Source organism: Neofelis nebulosa, chromosome 9 (genome assembly GCF_028018385.1).
Source record: "Neofelis nebulosa isolate mNeoNeb1 chromosome 9, mNeoNeb1.pri, whole genome shotgun sequence".
In the NCBI taxonomy this organism is placed as follows: domain Eukaryota; kingdom Metazoa; phylum Chordata; class Mammalia; order Carnivora; family Felidae; genus Neofelis; species Neofelis nebulosa.
The window spans coordinates 102632399-102655044 of record NC_080790.1 but is presented as its reverse complement, the minus strand read 5'-3'; the positions used below and the strand labels follow the sequence as shown (position 1 = coordinate 102655044).

The 22646-nt window shown below is 36.9% G+C and overlaps 1 protein-coding gene across 15 annotated transcripts in view; it reads right to left on the bottom strand.

Annotated features, from left to right (window-relative positions):
• TASP1 (taspase 1) overlaps positions 1-22646 on the bottom strand; it is a 389761-nt gene that overhangs the window by 251929 nt on the left and 115186 nt on the right. For 10 of the 15 annotated variants that reach the window (XR_009248816.1, XM_058684862.1, XM_058684860.1 and 7 more), the window contains one exon: positions 21127-21205. Coding sequence is in view for 11 of the 15 variants with exons in the window: in XM_058684862.1 (XP_058540845.1) it covers positions 21127-21205 (79 nt within the window). In the remaining 4 variants the exon portion in view is untranslated. The remainder of the gene's footprint in view (positions 1-21126; positions 21206-22646) is intronic. The other 5 variants (XR_009248818.1, XR_009248817.1, XR_009248820.1 and 2 more) reach the window with 1 other exon arrangement.

Below are 22646 nucleotides of genomic sequence, written 5' to 3'. Positions count from 1 at the left end.
AGAAAAAACAGTCAACAGAAACAAGCTACTAATGGCTCTGATGTTAGAATTACCACGAGAACCTTAAAATAACTAGAATAATTATTTTATGTAACGAGTGGAAAGGAGGAAAATCTTAACAGAGAAAATCTTCAAATATGAACCAAATAAAATAAAATAAGTAGTATCAAAAATGAAAATGCATTCAACCAGCTTAGGAGCAAATAAGAGATAGCTAAAGAAAATATCAGTGAATTTAATAATGGTCATGAGAAACTACCCATATTGAAACACAAAGAGGATAAGAATGACTAAAAATGGAACAAAGCACCATAGATCTGTAGAATACTAAATGCATATAATGGCAGTCTCAGGAGAAGAAGAAAGGACAGGGCAGAAGAAATGTTTGAAGATATAATGGAGGAGAATTTTCCAAACTTGACAAGTGAAACCAACTCAATAAACTGGGGTCCTCAGCAAAGCCTAAGAAAGATAAATACAAAGAATATCACACTTAGGGATATCACAGTCAAACTGCTGAAAACCAAAGATAAAATATTATACACAAATTAAAAAATACATATTACACACAAGGGGACAACTATAAAACTTCTCATCAGAAACACTGAAAGTCAAAAAGACAACAGAATAACATTTTTGAATTACTGAAGAAAAAATACAGTCAACATAGAACTCTCTGTGCAGAGAAAATATCCTTCAAAAATAAAGAGGAAATGAAGACATTTCAGACAGACAAAGGTGGCAGACTCATCACCAGCAAAGCTGAACTATAAAAATACTAAAAAGCATTCTTTAGGGTTGGTATTACAAATAAAAAGCATCAAAAAGAGAAGCTAGTTGGCTAAAACCATTTTAATTTTAAAAAGCTATTAAGTATGTGTCCATGTGTTTATTTGTGTGCAAATTTCTTTAAAAGATAACAAACCATTTAAAGTAAAAATAATAATGAAGACGATACACTGTGGGGTTTATAACATAATAGGAACATTAAAATATATGTCAAGAACTCAAAAGGTAAAAAAGAAATAATGAATTTATCCTAGTAAAAGGATCTTACATTGTTTATTAAGTACAGTATTATTGTTATCATCATAAAATAAACTATGGTAACTTAATTATACATATTGCAATCCCTAAAGCAAATACACACAAAAAACATAATATATTGAGGCAGAACAAAATATTAACAGAGGAGAAAAAAATGAACTACCAAAAAATATTCAACCCAAAGGAAAACAGGAAGAGAAGAACAAAGGAAAGAAAGAATACAAAACAAAAAGCAAAATGGTCAGATTTTGCCTGATCATGTCAATAATTACATTAATTGTAAATGGACTAAATTCTACATGTAAAAGTCTCAGATTATCAAACTGGATTAAATTTAAAAGGGGAGGGGCCCACTTTGTTTATCAGAAACATAATTTCATATAAAAAGCAAGATAGGATAAAAGTAAAATTGTGGAAAATGATATCCCAGGCAGGCCCACTACACATAAGAAAGCTGATATGACTATCTCAATGTTAAACAGTTATCAAAACAGAGGATTATCCAGAGGTAAAAAAGAATATTTTATAATGATAAAAGGGTTAATTTATCAAGGAGACATTATCCTAATTTATCCTAAATGTGTATGTACCTAATAACTTCTAAACACACAGCTGTATTTAGAATTCTTTCTAATGTCAGAACTTCTAAATGAATTCAATGGACTGAAACACATCAAATATATATATATATATATATATATATATATATATATATATATATATATAAATTGACAATTTCTCATATGAACAAATAAGTGTACATTTAAAAAATAAATTCAGTACTATAAAACCTAATTGAGTATCTTATGAAATTACCTGAGCATCGTTTCATTACTTTGAAAACTGATGTATAAATAAAAAGACTTCAGCATCTTTTCTGCCTTTCCTGTATAAACTGTATCTGTGGGTAGCCAAACAGATGATGAGGAAAGGGTTTTCCTTTTAAAATAATTAGAGCCACAATCAAAAAGAATGAAATCTTGCCATTTGCAACTATGTGGCTGGAACTAGAGGGTATTATGCTAAGCAAAATTAGTCAGTCAGAGAAAGACAAATATCATATGACTTCACTCATATGAGGACTTTTAAGACACAGAACAGATGAACACAAGGGAAGGGAAGCAAGAATAATATAAAAACAGAGAGGGGAACAAAACCTAAGAGACCCTTAAATATGGAGAACAAACAGGGATAACAGAGGGGTTGTGGAGGGGGGATGGGATAAATGGGTAAGGGGTATTAAGGAATCTACTCCTGAAATCATTGTTGCACTATATGCTAACTACTTTGCATGTAAATTTTAAAAAATAAAATTAAAATAAAAAATATATAAATGAGAAGTAAAATAATAATTAGAGCCAATAAATGCAGGGGAAATCATAGAATTCTGAAATATAGTCATACAACACAGTATTCTACAAATGTTAAGATAAATGCAGAAGAGTTATAGAGCAAGTTTTTGGACAAATACTAGAGAAATACAGTATTTGGTGAAAGAGGCAAGTTACAGAGAACTGTATATCATATGATACTATGTTTCTAGAGCTCAATGAGAACCATAAAACAGTAATATGTTGTTTAGGATGTATACATATTAAACTTTTTTTTAAGGCAAGAGAATGATACAAAATTCAGGATAGTGAATCAGAGATAATTACTCTGGAGGAGACCCAGGGGTTTGGGAAGGGATAGGAGTAGATATTACTAATACTAATATTCATGTTAAGTTAATGATAAAAATGCAAGGGATTTTATTTTATTTTTATGTTTCATAACTTACATCTATGATGCATTCTTTTATAATATATATATATATATTAAATGACACAAATTAAAAATACTTAGTTCTTAATAAGAAAAAAGGATATAATAAGTCAATATCTACCAAAATCCTTAAAAATGTCCATTCCTTTTGAGTCATAAAGTATATTTTCAGGTACTTGTGGTAAGGAAATAGACAAGTATACAAATGTAATGTACAAGAAAATCACTGCTATTTGAACAGCAAAAAGCAAAACAAAACAAAACAAAAACAAAAAATAAAAAACAAAAACAAAAACCAGGAAACAACTCAATGGTCGTTCTAAAAAACTGAAACAACCATAGAATAGAATTTTATGCAGCTATTTTAAACTAATAAAATTACTATTTAAATCACTAACTTAGGAGTTATTAAATTCCTAAACTTTATGAGTTAGAACAGGGGTACTTAAGCTGAACAATCCAAGACTATGAATCCCATAAAATTCTACTAGGATTGTGTATACATTTATGCAGGTAACAATGTTTATGTGCTTGTTTCCAGGGACAGAATTCAAAAAAATATAGTTACTATGGTAGCTAATCTCCAAAGATGGTCCCCAATGAACAAAGCTGCCCAGTATTCATCTCCTCCTACACTGAATCTGGATTAGCCCTTTCATAAGCAGAATGCTAGTCCTAGACCTAAGCCCTAAGGAGGCTTGACAGTTTTTACTTTTGCACTTTGAGGGTCCTGAGCTACCATGTAAGAAATCCAGCTATCTTGCTGGAGAAGCCATATTAAAGAGGAATAAGCTCTGATACTATGTGGGAAGAAAAGCAAGTCCAAAGCATCCCAGCAGACCAGTTGAGCCCAACCTTCTGGTTGCCCCCACCAAGGCACCATCCATGTGATAAAACTATCATGGACATCTAGTTAAGCCACCATCTGAATGCAGCCACATGAGAATACCCAAGCATAACCGACAAAAGAACTGTCTACTTGAGACCCAGCCAACACACATAATCATAAGAAATAAGAAAAGGTTGTTCTTCTAAACCACAGAGATTGGGGGTGGTTTGTTAAACAGCAATAGATAACCAAATAGTTACAGATGGCTGCTTTAGACTAACTTCACTTAATTAAGCATCTAATGTGTTGCATTATAATAGCTAAAACAAAAATCAGAAGCTATCCATCAGAGGATATAACACCATTCCTCAGTTATATAATGCCATTTATATAACAGTTTCATTGAACAAAAACAACTTTAGTCACTTCGATTTCATGTACTTTATTTACATAGGCCCTTTTATTACACATAAATGAAATACAGATCAAGCATCTAACTTTGCCCTTATATTAAGAGATGAAAAGGAGTGAGACCCTCAAATGACCCTTCATTTTAAATATTACAGTGGTTACTTATGTAAATTGCTTTCATTTTAAATATTACAGTGGTTACTTATGTAAATCACCCTCTAGACTTAAAAAAAAAAAAAGTAGAATGAGGTTAAGAGAACACGTGTTTAAAAGGTATTTTATAATGCTAATAAAATTGCATTGTATTATGTCATATTAAGACAATTACAATGCTTACCAACTAGAAATACTTTCCCTTTATTAATTTACACAATAATCTTGCAAATGATACTTGAGAGGAAAACAAATTCAAACAGAACCAGGAATTCTGCCCCAGAACCAAGAAGCAAAGCAGAACATAAACAATATGAAAAAGGCCAGATCCCATTTCATCTATTCAATTTGAGTGAAATGAAGATATAAACAAACTTTGTGGTGGCATGTTTTTTTTTTAATCTACTGCATTTGATTTTTCAAAACAAAAACATCCATTTTCCACAGCCAGCTCTGTGTTAGCCAAAAATAATGGCAAAAGGCATGGCTTTGGTAAGGACAAACTTAAATGACAACTATATATTTTTAACTCTTTAAATATGCAACCTATAACATTTTAAGTACAACAATCGCTGATTAAATTTCAATTTAGCCCCTCTTCTTTTTCATATTTCTCTGCTATCATTGAGTGAAGATTCCTTAGATTCTTTAGGCCCTCAAGCACTGTTTGACCTTTCTGAACCTCAGATTTCTCATTTGAAAATGAGAATCATTATGTAAAAAGTACTTAGCATAGTACCTGCCCACAGCAAATGCTCAACAAATGATAGCTGTAGTTATCATCCTTATTACTGATCACAAAATGATGGTAAGTGCCAAGTTTAGTAGGATGGTTATCTGCATACCTATTTCCTTCTTTCCTAACAGAATCCTAATTTTGTTCTGCTTTCTACTCCCCCCAGCCCAAAGTCACATATGTGATCCACAGGCATATCATGTGTCCATGATAGGCTTATGGATAATTCCCTTTTGTCAGTGATTAGCTCAGGAATGGACATGTGACCCAACATTAGCCAACCACCAAAATGTGAGAAGAGGTCTGCTGAGAAGCTTCTGATGAAGTATTCCTCAATCCTAGAAAAGAGTTACCCAAAAAATGATTTTTTTCCCTTTCTCTGGAGATTTTTGTGTGATGAGTTTTTCTGGCAAGGCAGCAGCCTTTCTGCCATCAGCCTACGGAAGAGGCCAACAATGATGATGACAGAAGAGAACTAGGTCCTTGATATCATCAGTGGAGTCCCTAAACCAATCAACCCTGGGGTCCACCTATTTCAGGACTTCCTCTTATGTAACATCATACCATTCCTTACTATTAAAGCCAGTTCAGGTTGTGAGTTTTGTAACCTGCAGGCCAAAGCATTCTAATCACTACAGTAATGGAAAGGTATTAAAAACTGTAATAGATTTTATCACAACTAAACTAAAGTGAAACAACCCTTCTCTTCAAAAGAACAGAGCCTCTACCATGAATATGTAAAAAGCTCTTCAATAAGCAGGGGCACTAATTCTGGTTTACCAATGTGGCAACACATGTACATGTAGCTGAAAAGCTACAAAGTAAGTCATTGTTCCAATCAGACTGTATGACAGTGCTTCAAAATGGGCAAAGTGCCAATCAGACTGTATGGCAATCAAAATAGGCAAAAACAGTGCTTCAATTCAACAGAGATTTATTAATTTTTTAACTATATCTTTGAGCCACCAGCTTCTTCCACAAGGAGCTCCCAGGCTTTGTAATGAGGAACAATCATGTAAGTCATATAAATGCTAACTCTTGACCCCACTGACCATGGAGGGAGTAAATCTGCAGGACTGAGTGAGAAGGAGGGGAAGAGGGAAAGAGCAGGGTTGCAGAAAAGAGAAGAAAGACATTTGAGCTCAAACCTGAAAGATCAACCAGACTTCACCACATGGATAAGGAGGGAAGGGATTCTACACAGGAGCCAAGAGAAACATGCACTCCTTCCTCAAGAAACTGTGTGCCAAGTTGTTTATGTTGCAATGATAGCAATAAAGAAATGAATAAAGGACAACAGCTAGGACTTCACAGTAAGAGTTTATTGTGTAGATCATCATAAAAACTTACCTGTGCAATTCGCATAGTGAGTTGCTAAGAACTACCCATGAACTTGAAGACATGGGCAGGGTTTAATATGCAAAAGTTGTTCTGAGGAAAGCACAGGGCTGTACATAAACCCAAGTCTGTACCGAGATACAAATAATTCTGATGTGAAAAGCTACAAAGAAAGAATTGCTGCTGAGATGTGAAGGAAAGTCAAAGCAGGTAAGACAAATGAGATAAATGAAGATCTATACAAGAAAGTATGAAAAATATATCAGTCAAAAATATTATATTTCTATATTCCACTAAATTTACTTTGGCATAAGTATGAAAGCTTAACAGGTAAAGCAGAGGCAAGTCTAAACTTTTTTTTTAATGTTTATTTTTGAGAGATGGAACATGAGTGGGGGAGGGGCAGAGACAGTGGGAGACAGAATCCAAAGAAGGCTCCAGGCTCTGAGCTGCCAGCACAGAGCCCTACACGGGGATCAAACTCTGAGACCATGACCTGAGCTGAAGTCGGATGACTGACCAACTGAGCCACCCTGGCGCCTCTTTTCGTTTCTTTTCTTCTTTTTTTTTAAATCTAAACTTTTAAGGATAAAGAACTCAGATGCAACAAATGCTCAGTAAATCTTCCATGTGTATTATCTATCCTCTGACATGAATTTTATAACCTATACTGACTACATAGGGCAGATACTCTCATATTTCTGAGAATACACCACCACATCATCATAGCAGAATCCAAGCAGGAGATTATTATTCCATCACCAACATTAGTAAATAATCACTAATATGACAGATTACAACACATAATTTATAAAGAACTAGGAAAACATTGTCAGGTAGGGCTAGAATAGAGAGAAAAAGAGGGAATAAACAGAACTCCTCAGCATTTCAAAACATCCTCACAATACTGACTTCCAACCAACAGGAGATACAATGCCACAAAGTAATCATCTCGATGATAATTAACATATCTGTATGTTTCTCTTCCATAAAGAAAGATGTCCTCATCTTGGCACAGGTGGACATACCCTTCCAACATGCCCCCTCCGTAACGATTCAAGCCCAAGTCTGATTCCCAAACCCATGATATCCTGCACCCCAAACTGCCTCCAGCATGCACCTGATCTTACATTCAATGTGGGTATATGTAGACCTACAATACCACTGTAGAAATTTAATGAAGTCGCTAATTCTTCAATATCTAACTCAGATTTTTAAAAATGTCTATCCATGCTTTCAACTAGCCAAAAGACAAATACAACACACAAATAAATATACTTTTTCATGATATGAACAAAACATTCTGAAAAAAAAAATGTAAGGTATCCTTTGGTTGAGACATGTTATACTGTGGGCTTGATCACGCTGTGATTCACCAACGAGAAACACGACATGTATTCAGTAACAGGTTAAAAAAAAATGTAAGCTATTTCAACATTTTACATTATCTCCACTTTTTCTCCATGATTCACCAATAAATCTTTTTGCCCAAATTAACCAGTCACCATGGACAGAACTAGTTAAAATAATACACATTTGATTCAGCATTATCTCTTCCTGACCCCTCTTAGAGTCAGCACCTTTTAGAGTCAGCAGTTGTTTTACCCACTTCTGTTTTCAACAAGAACCTTGGCTAGGGCAAGGAGCATCCCAGAAGAGTCTGAAAACATAAATATCATTTCTGCCAGCACAATAATCCTGTCTCAGTGGTCCCTTAACAATGCTGGCCCATAAGTTAACTTGTTACACTGTTAATGCTCTCAGGGATACCTATGGTCTAGGATATACACTAGATCTCTTTAGCTTTTGATCCACCAAAACCCACTGTGGGAAGAGACTGAGAAATTGTATAGGATAAGTGTTAGAGGCAAGGCCCAGCTGGGGGACAGCACGACACTGCCTACTGAAATCTTGTCTTACTACTTAAAGTATATCTACAGACTAGCAGTCTTGGCATCTTGTGAAACATGCAGAATCCCAGGCCCACTGGATCATAATATGCATTTTAACAGGTTATTCATACATGCTAAAGTGTGAAAAGAGTAGGTGTTTTTTAAAAAATAGCCTGAGAAACTGTTTCTGAAGACTTATCATTAAGATTATTATCCTAAACAACTCTCAGAAATAGGAAGCCTAAACCAAGGTTTGTGTCTAAAGAACGATGTACCTTATGCTGAAAATGGCCAGGGAAACTTTAAAAGAACCAAAGACCCATACCTCAGGCATCTGAGAGCTAAAGCCCAAATTCCCTGGGCATCATTTTTTTCCTAACAGCTTGCCAACATCAGATATACTATGTACCTTCAGAAAGTGATGAGTTATACCATGTACAACTTTCATAGGAACAAATTATCAATTTACAAAACTCAAAGTCAACATATTGTGCCTTACAGTCGTTTAAGCTGGCAAGACTTTAAAGTACACACAAATCTGAAGTAATGCGTTGGAAATATTTGATTTATGTTAAACAGCGCTCTGGAATTTAAACATTCATATGCTCAACCAAACCCTATTCCTGGCCAATCGGCTCACTGATCAGCTTACATATATCGTTCCAATATATACTGCCCAGCTACATTTAATATTTAAAAATTTTAAAGACCTTTTTGTATTTTTAAAATAAATCTTATTTCAAGTAAATTTCCTGAGCTAAAAAAGAACCACCACCACCACAACAAAATAATACCAAAAATGGCTCTGTGCTATAAAAGGCACTGCTTGTATTGAGTGAACTCTGCCTCTAACAAGAACCTTCTACAGAGGGAGCTAAGATGGCAAAGCCACGAAGGCCTTCAGTCCAGTAAGGAGCACGAAGCAGCGTGTCAGAAAGAAATTGTTTTTCTGCTCCTTTTGATGGGTTATGCTTTCAAGTCAGGAAATTAGAAACAGGTGTGCCAGAGGGCACACACATCCTCGCTCCACACTGAAAAACACGCGTTTTCAATTTTCAAACATGAAAGGGACTCCTGTTGAATGAAAGAAGAAATGAAAATCCAGCTCTGCTTCTGCGAACCATATGAAGGGAGTTTAGAAAGTCTTTGACAAGTTGCTCGACTTACTCCCTTCTCCAACTGACAGCAGGTAGTAGTCGACAATAGGAAGGAAAAGGCATTCTTTCAAGTGAGAACAATCAAAGGGAGAATTACATTATAAGGATCACAGCATTGGCATTTTAACCCATCACTTGATCTTATGCTTCTGTTTCTACCATTTCTTCACCTTCTGTTTTAAAATTAGAAGTCTGTTCTTTCAAAAACAACAACAAAGCAATACAACATAAGTATCTGGCAAAAAAAGAAATCTGAGAAAGTACAAACATCAAAAAGAACATCTTGGGGCTCAGTTGTTCCCCTATAACCCAACTCTATAATCTTTTCCAAAGAAAGATCTACTATTCTTCACACTAGGGTGCTAGAAACATTTTAGTGAGTTTATGAGGGTGATAGATAGTGCTAAACTTAAAGTCACTGTTTTTGGTGAGATTTAAGGGGAAGGGGGTGTGGCAGGAAGAAAGATGTACTAAGGGCAGCAGCAACAGCCAACTCATCAGGTGCCCTGAGGGCCTGCAAGTGACCCTCTGGGAGGCACTTAATGCACATTCCTCAGGTGAATGGATGCAGCAGAACCAGAGCCAGGGCTAGCAAGCCCTTGGTATAGCCTATATTTCAACATATTTCTTTTTTTCTTTTTTTTTTATGTCTATTTATTTTTGAGAAAGAGAGAGAGAGAGAGAGAGAGAGAGCATGAGCAAGGGGGAAGGGGCAGAGAGAGAAGGAAACACAGAATCTGAAGCAGGCTCCAGGTTCTAAGCTGTCAGCACAGAACCCAACATGGGGCTCGAACTCATGAACTGCAAGATGATGACCTGAGCTGAAGTTGGATGCTAAACCAACCAAGCCACCCGGGCGCCCCTCAACATATTTCTATACTGGTAATAGGAAACTTCCCTATATGATCAAGTAAGGCCAGAGATTTCATGCCCTTTTAAATGTCTTTACTTCTCTTTTACCATACCCAGACCTGAGCACAGGATAAAGCCTCTAAAACAGGTTGTTTTATAGCATGAGAGCAATTACAAGTCATCTGACATAAGAGCAAAATACCTGAACTCACATATACATGAAAAGACATCCTTCATATCCCTTAAAATTATGTTTTGAAGAATATTTAATGACACATCATTAATTATACAATATAAAGCATAACACAAACTGAAAAATCTCCCAAAAATATTAATACAGACTACCACAGGATGGCAAAATTATCAGTTTCGTTTTCCAAGCTCTTTTCAATGAGTATGTGTTATTTCACAATTAGGAAAAAAAAAATCCACTCATTTAAAACTTCTAAGATGCATGATAACCAAAGCTGTCATACTGAACTGGTTTCCTAGAAAATGACCTACAATAATTCAGAATTGTACTTAACTTTGAACCATCAGTGACTTTACTTATGTAAAAAGCAGGAAATAATATATTAATAGTTCATCAGATATGAAGTGACATAATTAAAATAAGCAACAGTGTCAGAATAGAATTCCCATCCCAGATAATTACCTTAGTTCTTAGAAATGTACTGGTAGTTTAAATACTCTGTTATCTGTAAATGAACAATATTTCTTCCCCACCCCCACTAACCAAACAGTCCAAAGAGTCAAGTGCTTTTAAGATGATGGTGTTTATGAATGTTAGGGTTTTATCTATGCTCACATCTAGAAGTCATAATTCACAGAAAGATTTCTCATGGCATGACTCTCAACCCAATGTATTATATACCAAATTATTTCAGCTTAAGTAGTTGCTCAGTACCCTGAGCCCCCCAAGAATCCTGTTGACTGTAAGAAGATGATGCAACAGGACTAGGACAGCCTGAAAAGGCAGATAAAAGAACCAGAGTAGGCTGAAGGAGTCTGGAATCCAACTCAGTAGAACTCACAGCAATGTATTTAACTTATTGACCAGTTTTGCCTCTCATTGTCTGAATCATTGCTAATCATTCCTGAACAATCTCAGAGATAAAAGATCTATCTCTCTATCTTCCAAAAGTATGAGCATCTCCCTACTCAAAAAGATCCCCACTTCATACAAAAGAATATTTAAATACTAAGTCAAAGCCATCTAGAGATCCTACATTAAGCTCTATACACCTTGCACTCACCCCTCTATTTAGGCATCCTCCATTCTCACCAGCATAACCACTCTCAACACTTCCCTTAACATTCCTCTCAGCCTTGAATCATCTGGGCTTGACCTAGCTTACTATACCTGTTATGGATTTAATTTCTGTGTCCCCTCACAAATTCATATGTTGAAGCCCTTATCTCTTATGTGATAGTATTTGGGGAGAGGTAATTAAGGTCATATGAAGTCATGAGGATGGGACACTCATGATAGGAATAGTGTCCTTATAAAAAGAGGAAGAGAGGGGCGCTTGGGTGGCTCAGTCAGTGGGTGTCCGACTTCAGGTCAGGTCATGATCTCATGGTCCGTGAGTTCGAGCCCCATGTCGGCTCTGTGCTGACAGCACAGAGTCTGCAGCCTGTTGCAGATTCTGTGTCTCCCTCTCTCTGTCCCTTCCCTACTCACGCTCTGTCTCTGTCTCTCTCAAAAATATATAAACATTAAAAAAATTTTTTTAGATAAAAAATAAATATAAAGAGGAAGAGAAACCAGAGCTAGCTTGCAAGCTCCAGCAAGAAGAAAGATGAAAGATATACTGTGACAAAAAAGCCAAAACATGGGAGGAGAATAAGGAATGTTGGCTGAGAAGATTTGTATGTTTAAATAGGGTGGTCAGAGAAGATCTCAGTAAGAAGGTGAACATGTGAATAAAGAGTTGATGAAGTGGGAGGCAGCAGCTTAAGCTACTGAGGGTAGAGAGCTAACAGGAAAGGAAACAACTGAGGCAAAGTTCTGAAGGTAAGAGTGTGCCTGGCATGTTTAAAATACAGTAAGCAGCCAATGTAGCTGGAACTGAATAAGTAAGGGAAGAAAAGCAAGAGCTGAAGTCTGAGAAGAAAGTGGGAACACTGTATACAAGGGCTCAGAGGCCCTTCATAAGGACCTCAGCTTTTCCTCTGAGTCAGATGGGAAGTGACTGGACAGTTCAAAGAAGAGGTATGGCATGATTTGATAGGTTAGAACCCCAACTCTTATGTTAAGAACTGAATAAAAGGGCAAAAGAGCAAAAACAAGTACCAGCTAGGGGGTTACTGAAAGAATCCAGATTGGATGTGATAGCACACTGAATCTGTTGGTAGCAGTGGAGGTGCTAAGAATCGTCAGGCTATAAATATACTTAGAATAGTCAGAGTTTGTTGTTGGCTTGGATGTGGGTGAGGAAGGGAAGGGGAGGGAAGTAGAGGGGGGGAAGGGAAACCAAACCAAACCAAGCAAAAGGGGATCAAGCGTGAATCCAACATTTTGACCCGAGCCACTAGGAGGCTGGAGTTGCCATTTGCTGTGTGGGAAGACTGCAAGAGAAGCAGGTGGCAGGCAGCAAAGGGGATACAATATCAAGAGCTCATATTTGGACATGCTAAATTTGAGATGCTTATCAGATATATGACTGGAGACTGAACAAGCAGTTGAATATACAACGGTGTCCTGGGAGAAGCCCAGGTTGGAGATAAAAATGGGGGAGTCATCAGCATATATATGGATGGTACTTAGCCATTAGACTGATAAGAACACCAAAGGAGTGGGTATACAAAGAGAGAAGTTCAAGGACTAGGTCTCAGGGTACTCCAAAACTGAGAAGTCAGGGAGATGAGAAACATTAACAAAGGAGACTGGGAAGGAAAACCAAGAAGCGGTAACATAATTCTTAGCCCTTGAGGAAGAGGGCTGGCTCAGAATCGCTGGCTCATAGGGGCGCCCTCATGGCCCAGTCAGTTAGGCATCTACCTCTGGATTTCAGCTCAGGTCATGGTGAGTTCTATAGCCCCATGTTGAGCCCCGCATTGGGCTCTGCGCTGACAGCCCAGAGCCTACTTGGGATTCTCATTCTTCTCTCTCTCTTCCTACCAACCCCCTGCCTTACCCTTTTGGCTCAGGTTTGTGAGTTTGAGCCCCATGGGTCAAGCCCCACATGGGGCTTTGCACTGACAGCGCAGAGCCTGCTGGCATTCTTTCTCTCTCTCTGCCCCTCCTCTGCTCATGCTTTCTATCAGAATAAATATATAAACTTTAAAAAAAAAAAATCACTGCCTCAGAAATACTTAAGCAAAAGCCTGGTCTCAATTTTTTGCATTTTTTATCACACCAACCTTTGAACTTATTCCTGGCAAGCAACGGCCACATCCTCACCACGTTCAGGGGTCTAGAACTTCCCAGAGCCAAAATCTAGAAAATCAAAGAATCTACAAAATCAGAAATCACTGGGCCACATACCAGAAACCAAGTAGCAGATCTTTCTTCAGGCCAAAACACTTTAAAAAAGAGGGACTGAAGCTTGTGTTTCCTGAACTCCAGTCAACTGCCATATAACTGCTGGATTCACTGTTTCTCTTTAAGAAAAAAACATACTATACAGACAAGTAACGGCATACCAGTGTTAAGGTCAATCAGAGCATAAACTTAATCTCCTTCTTTTTTCCTCTTTCTGATCTTCTAATCCTCAATCTGCTCTTCCTTTCCATAGCCAGAGAAAGAACACAGATATATCTTACATTATGCATCTATGTGTTACTAAAAAATTATGTGTGATTCTGACTTTGGCAAATTAAATAAAATTTTAAAGTACTATATAAAGAAATTACATGGTGAATAATCTTTTTGAAATGAGAAGCATCCTTCTAGAAGAGTGAGGAATCACATATACATTTCTTTCATTTAATGAAATGCATTTGACATATGACATTGTATAAATTTAAGGTGTACAACATGTTAATGATACATTTATACACTGTAATATGATTGCCACTACAGCAATAATTAGCACCTCTATCCCATTACATAATTATCATTTCATTTTAGTGACTGAAATAATTAAGTTCCAGTCTCTCAGCAACTTAGATGATTATAATAATCATCATCTGTCTTAATTTTAATTTGTCTAGTAAGCACTTATTAAGTGCAAGGCCCTATGCCAGGCACTCAGGAAAAACAAATATACCCACAGGTAACCCCTTTTCTCAAGAGCTTATGTCACTGCTTAAGAAAGACTAAAATAAATTGTTATTTTCACCAAAAAAATTAAGAAGCTGAGAATAAAAAAATCTTTTATTGTAGTTTATTAATTGTAGTTTATTAATTCTAAATTATTGTTTTTTCACAGTTAAAATTTTCTAAAATCAGGAAATTCATTTTAATTGATGACATCCTCCTGTGCCTCCTCTCTAGGCTGCAGCTGTGACATAGCACTGCCTCTAGCGGTAAGTAAGCTGTTCCAATTGTTGACCCTTCAGTTGAGTTATGTGCCACGTTGAAACTACATGTTTTGAGTTTACCTGTCATCTACCATGGGTTCAAAAGGAGTATAGTATGATACAGAATTGAAACAAAAAGTAATTAAAAACATAGGAAGGCATGGAAACAGCAATGGCACATGAAATTACTATCAGTGCAACAAATATTTCTTGTTGGAGGAATGCCCCCAAGTTGTATATTTTCTTGTAAAGCAACAACCATGTGTTAAGTGATGAGAAAGAAGAGTGTCATTCGATGATTGGCGGTCTCCTCCCCCCACCCTCCAACCCCCACCCCCACTTAATATATGTATCTTATATTGTGTATTTTACTCGTGGATATGACATCAAACATATAAGCAACAAAAGCAAAAATCGGTAAGTGGGACCACGTCAAACTAAAAAACTTCTGTACAGGAGCAATTCTTATCAAAATAATGCCAGCATTCTTCAAAGAGCTAGAACAAACAATCCTAAAATTTTTATGGAACCAGAAAAGACTCCAAACAGCCAAAGCAATCTTGAAAAAGAAAACCAAAGCTGGAGGCATCACAATCCCAGACTTCAAGCTATACTACAAAGCTGTAATCATCAAGACAGAATGGTACTGGCACAAGAACAGACACTCAGATCAATGGAACAGAATAGAGAACCCAGAAATGGACCCACAAATGTATGGCCAACTAATCTTTGACAAAGCAGGAAAGAATATCCAATGGAATAAAGACAGCCTCTTCAGCAAATGGTGCTGCAAAAACTGGACAGCGACATGCAGAAAAATGAACCTGGACCACTTTCTTACACCATGCAGAAATATGAACCTGGACCACTTTCTTACACCACTTTCATACAAAAATAAACCCAAAATGGATGAAAGACCTAATGTAAGACAGGAAGCCATCAAAATCCTAGAAGACAAAGCAGGCAAAAAAAACCTCTTTGACCTTGGCCGCAGCAACGTCCTACTCAACAGGTCTCAGGAGGCAAGTGAAACAAAAGCAAAAATGAACTATTGGGACTGCATCAAAATAAAAACCTTCTGCACAGCGAAGGAAACAATCAGCAAAACTAAAAGGCCACCGACATAATGGGAGAAGATATTTGCAAATGACATATCAGATAAATGGTTAGTATCCAAAATCTATAAAGAACTTATCAAACCCAACACCCAAAAAAACCAAATAATCCAGTGAAAAAATGGGCAAAAGACATGAATAGACACTTCTCCAAAGAAGACATCCAGATGGCCAACTGACACATGAAAAATGCTCAACGTCACTCATCATCAGAGAAATACAAATCAAAACTACAATGAGATACCACCTCATCCCTGTCAGAATGGCTAACATTAACAACTCAGGCAACAACAGATGTTGGCGAGGATGCAGAGAAAGAGGATCTCTTTTGCACTGCTGGTGGGAATGCAAGCTGGTGCAGCCACTCTGGAAAACAGTGTGGAGGTTCCTCAAAAAATTAAAAATAGAACAACCCTACGACCCAGGAATTACACTACTAGGTATTTATCCAAGGGATACAGGTGTGCTGTTTTGTAGGGGCATATGCACCCCAATGTTTATAGCAGCACTATTGACAATAGCCAAAGTATGGAAAGAGCCCAAATATCCATCAACGGATGAATGGATAAAGAAGATGTGGTATATATATATATACAGTGGAGTATTACTCGGCAATTAAAAAGAATGAAATCTTGCCATTTGCAACTACGTGGATGGAACTGGAGGGTATTATGCTAAGTGACATTAGTCAGAGAAGACAAATATCATATGACTTTACTCATATAAGGAATTTAAGATACTAAACAGATGGATTTAAGGGAAGAGAAGCAAAAAGAATACAAAAACAGAGAGGAGGACAAAACATAAGAGACATATAAATATGAAGAACAAACAGAGGGTTACTGGAGGGGTTGTGGGAGGGGGGATGGCTAAATGGGTAAGGGGCATCAAGGAATCTACTCCTGAAATCATTTGTTGCACTATATGCTAACTAACTTGGATGTAAATTAAACAACAAACAAACAAACAAACAAAAACAACTTCTGTACAAGAAAAGAAATAATCAACAAAATGGAAAAGCAACCTATGGACTGGGAGAAAATATTTACAAACCATATACCTGATAAGGGGTATAAAATTATGGAAAGAGCCTAAATGTCCATCAACTGATGAATAAAGAAGATGTGGTTTATATATACAATAGAATACTACTTGGCAATGAGGAAGAATGAAAGCCTGCCATTTGCAACAATGTGGATGGAACTGGAGGGTATTATGCTAAGTGAAATAAGTCAGTCAGAGAATGACAGATATCATATATTTTCACTCAAATGTGGAACTTGAGAAACTTAACAGAAGACCATTGGGGAAGGGAAGGGGACAAAATAGTTTCAAGCAGAGAGGGAGGCAAACCATAAGAGATTCTTAAATACAAAGATGAAACTGAGGGTTGATGGGGGGAGGCAGGAGAGACGGGGAAATGGGTAATGAGCATTGAGGAGGGCACTTGTTGGGATGAGCAGTGGGTATTCTATGTAGGCGATGAATCATGGGAATCTACTCCAAAACCAAGAGCACACTGTATACACTGTATGTTAACCAACTTGACAATAAATTATATTTATAAATAAATAATAAATAAATAAAATAAATTAAATTAAATTAAATGATAAGGGGTTAATATCCAAAAGACATGAAGAACTCCTACAACTCAATAGCAAAACACAAATAGCAAGATTAATGCATCAGCAAAGGACTTAAATAGATATTTCTCCAAAGACACACAATTGGCCAACAGGTACATAAAAAGGTGTTCAACCTCACTAATCATCAGGGAATTGCCAATCAAATCATAATGAGACATCACCTCATACCCGTTAGAATGGCTAGCATCAAAAGGACAAGAGATAAATAAAGTTGGTGAAGATGTAGAGATATTCAAACCATTGTACACTGTAGGTGGGAATGTAAAATGGTGCACCTGCTATGGAAAACAGAATGGGGGTTCCTCAAAAAATTAAAAATAGGAGTATTATACGATCCAACAACTCCACTTCTGGGTATTTATCCAAAAGAATTGAAATCAGGATCTTGAAGAGATTTCAGCACCTCCATGTTCACTGCATCATTATTCATAATAGCTGAGATGTGGATACAACCTAAATGTCTACCAATAGATAAATGGGTAAAGAAAATGTGGCATATATGTATAACAAAATATTATTCAGCCTTTAAAAAGAAGGAAATCCTGCCATAGACAACATGGATAATCCTTGAAGACATTATGCAAAGTGAAATAAGCCAGTCACAGAAGAACAGATACTGCATGATTCCACTTATATGAGGAACCTAAAATAGTCAAACTCATAGAAGCAGAGAATAGAATGGTGATTGCCAGGCACTGGGGGGAGGGGGAAATGGGGAGTTGATAGTGAAAATTCATAAAGTTTCAGTAATGAAAGATGAATAAGTTCAAGGATCTGCTGTACAATATTGTGCCTAAAGTTAAAAATAGTGTATTATACATTAAAAATGTTGTTAAGATGGGGCATTATACATTAAAAATGTTGTTAAGATGGGGCACCTGGGTGGTTCAGTCGGTTGGGGGTCCAACTTCATCTCAGATCATAATCTCACGGTTTGTGGGTTCAAGACCCATGTCCAGCTCTGTGCTAGCAGCTCAGAGACTGGAACCTCCTTCAGATTCTGGGTCTCCTTCTCTCTCTGCCCTCCCCTGCTCATGCTCTGTCTCTCTCTCTCAAAAATAAAATAAACATTTAAAAATGTTGTTAATAAAATAGATTTCATGGTAAGTGTTCTTATCACAATAAAAAAAATACGAATCAACCAATGTTTTTTTAAGATAATGGTGTACCTTATAAAAGGTGTGACTTCAATTCAATGAAACACAGTTAAGTATTGAATCACTTCTCTGAGCCAAGAAGTATGTTATGTGCCTTACATACATCTACTTATTTAATATTAAGGTAGATATTCCTACTTTACAAATAACCTCATGCCAGGGTCACAGGCAGTAAGTGAAACAGACTGAACAAGAACGCAGGTATCTACCCTGCTCCCTTCCTAACTAGACAAATTTCCATGATGCAGAACCTTAGAGTTTACACGGTCAGCTCCTGCCACACTACTCTCTCTTCCCCACTCCCCACTCATTCCTCCCTACCCAGTGATGAGAACAAGATGATGGATCATTATCCCTAAGGCTAATGATCAAATCACCTGTGTGGCCTTGGGAGAGCCCTACCCTGACTATAACTATCTTCCCTCTGCCTTTCAATTATTGCCTTACAAGAACTATAAACCTAAAATGTAGGCCAGGTCTCTAAATTTTCTGCAACAGCCTAAGGCACCAGTCTATTTTGGCCAAACAACCAGAATTCTGTGCACCACCTTTCTTCTGACTTGGTCACCCAACTCTGCCATGTGTTTTTACTGTCAACCTTATAGCAACAACCCCAGGAGAAACAAGTGTGAAGAAATCACACAAAAGTCCCAGGAATGGCAGGAAGTGGAGACTTGCTCTATTTCCCTCAGGCTCTGAGGACTGATGATGATTAGTCCTTAAACTTCAGAATGATATAACATGACAAACTGGGCATCCAAGTTTAAAAGCTGCACTGGATGTCATGAACTAGAAAACCAAAAGTTATCTTTAGTCATATGAAACTATCTTCAATTGATGCAAGATCAACAAAGGAGAAAATATCCAAGGGGAAGGGGAAAAGACCTTAATTTTACAATTTTAGTTTTACCCACCCACTGCACTGTACTTAATAGAATCAAATCGATGAAATGTGTTTCTATTCCAACTTCCACATCACCAATTAAAAGGAGAGAGGAGGACAATCCCAAAGAGATTGAATTTCTTTTCCAAAATAACAGTCAGGCAGGCTTTCAGGATTTCAGCTTAGAGTACAATCCAGGTCTTCTAACATCTAGACAATTAGAGTAACATTTAAACAATGCCAAACCAACTCACTGAATAACCTAATGATCAAAAATAAAGTCCATACAACATATACTGAGTAATACTCCTTTGGGAAAATAAAAATGAAACGTATTATCTACTTCGGACTTCAGTTCGTTCAAATACCACAATTTTCTATCAACATAGGGCCATACTTAATTATGTGAACAAGCTAATTTCTAAATATCATGCATAGAGATTTCCATGTGCCACCAAAATTAAATTAAAAATTAACTCCTATTATATTATACTCATCTCCTCAAAAATGAAAGAATGAAAACCAATTTTTTGCCAATTATATTAGTATGATTAAGATTCAACATTAATTCATGTTTAGACTTCACCTGATAGATCAGTGACACAAAAAACACCAGGTCACCAAGAGAAAGCACAGAGCGAAATGAAGGAAAGTAAAGAGAGGCCCAAGACTGGAATTGTTAGAAATGGGAAGAGTCTGTGAAGTGAGCCAAGATGGAGCAGGCCAGAGGAACAGGACAAACCAAGAGAGTTCCAGGATCTATGCTATGACAGAAAGGAGAGAGCTGCTTGAAGCAGAGACCACAGAGTCAAGAGTAAGCAGGAAAACAGGACTAGACTGGATTGGGGGTTTGTTAGTATGGTGAAATAGAAACCAAAGTGGCAAGCAAGTGTAGAAAGGAAGGAAGGAAAGGCAGCCTGATAAAGCCTGATAAAGCCTGAGGATATTGAGGAGAAAGGCTTAGAACTGTAACTTGAGAGATAACACAGCAAAGGGGATGATTTTATTTTGTCAACCATGCATATCACCACATTGAGAGAAAAGGCTTCAAGTATACCTACATAAGTACATGAAAACCTGGATCTAGACAACAACCATTCTGCCCATTAACCAACCCCCAACACACACACACACACACACACACACACACACACACACACACACACACACAATTTCTAAATGATAATGACTTCTAATATAGATACAAAAAGAGGACCTACATTTAATTAAAAGTATAGTTAGAGGAATAAATGTCATAAAACATACATTTTGAAATACATCTTATATTTTATGCCAACATTTTAATCAAGAGATTATCTTAGTTTTGAAATGCCTTATTACTTTTATATCTTCTGTGATCTAAATCTGGCACTATCATGAGTCACACTAGGGGGAAAAAAACATTAAAACTATAATTGTTATAGTTAACTCCAGACGTGTAATGAAAATGTTAGGAAAACATTTATACTGTGATACGTACATTGTGAAACAATTTTTAAAACCTCCCAAATATCAAAGATCTTTCATGCATTAATGCACTTGTCTATGCAATGTCTCAGCACATGCTTTATGTTTACATAAAAATATTGCTTTACGTTTACATAAAAATATTGTTTTCAATCATTAAATGACCTAACAATGTTGAAGTTATGAAATATGGTCATGAAAGCAGCAAATACCTGAGGTACTCACAGCTGTGGAGTAGGGATTATGAGCTCCAGTGTTTTCAGCCCAGCAGCCACATCCATACAGAGCAGCCTGGGAAAAAAGAAAATAGATACATAGAGTATTTCAGAAATGTTATATGTAATTACTAGCTTTCAACAGAAGACAAAATCATACCCATCTAATAAAGCCTGGTTTAATAATGATGTATATCAAATGGGAAATAATACCAGAGACTGTGTAAGACCTACCTAAACAATGGTTCTAACACTATCTAAACTATATATTCCAACTATTGTATTAATCTAAAATTTTTTAGAAACAGTAAGAGAAAGTTCCTTAGACTCTCATCAGCAGTAGTTTTGTTCCTTCCTTGAAAAACCTTTCCCCTATTGCAGTTTGTCAGCGGAATTTCTCTTCTGGCCCCTTGAAATCACCCCCATGGTTGCCTTAAAATAGTGGTTCTGAAACTAGGTATATGTCAAATTGTTTGAGAAGCTTGGTGATAAGAACCATGGTTCCCAGATATTCTGATTCAGTGGTCTGGGGGTTGGCCAATGAATTGCCATTATTAATCAGGGCCCTGTGGTAGGGGGTGGGGCTGGGATGCAGGGGGTCCTCCTGGCATACCCTAAGAAACCCTATTTGGGAGGGTTTTTGCCATGCCTCCCTTAAAGTGGCACAATAGGAACTGCAAACAGTTATTACCAAAGGGCCCAGTATATGCTCACCACTGTGCTAGATTCTGCCAGATATAAAGAAAGGAGGCAAATAGGTCAATTCAAGCTAATCACTTTATGAGGTGGTAGAGCAGATTTATTTGGCTGAAACCACCCATAACACAAATTACTATGGTAAGAACATGACAATTATTCCTATTTTGTTTCTAATAATGCCACCCAGAATGCCTGGATTCACGTCTCCAATTCCACAATGACTTCTCTGCCTTTGGGAGGGGAATCAAAACTGATAACTTTTCCAGTCCTTAGTTAGAAGTAGAATTAGAAACATCTTTTGATAGCCATCCCAGAGAAATAGAAGAAAGACTGCTCAAGAATGCTCACCACCACAAGTTTGGTAAGAATAGCAAACTGAAACCATAGATGTCCATCAGTAAAGAAATGGCTAACTGTTGGCACAGCAATGTGTGGGATTCATTGCAGGGGTTCAAAATAAAGAATTAAAAATTTTAAGAAGATGTTTAGGAACTAAAGAGAAAGAACCCCACACATATTGTCGGGCTGGGAGGAAGAGGAGGAGGAGTAGGAGGAGGAGGAGTAGGAGGAGGAGGAGGAGGAGGAGGAGGAGGAGAAGTCAGCAACAAGCTACGATACACTGAGTATGCAGCATGACTTATCACTGATGGAGAAAAAAATATGTTCCCATAAAAGAGAAAAAAGTAACTGCTATTTCTAGGAGCTTACTTGTAAGGACTGGGGGAAGAAGCTAAGACTGGGAATGCTGACCAGACAGACTTTAGCTTTCTACAGTATTGTATCCTTTTTTATAAGGACTTTAGAATTCATTTGCTTCA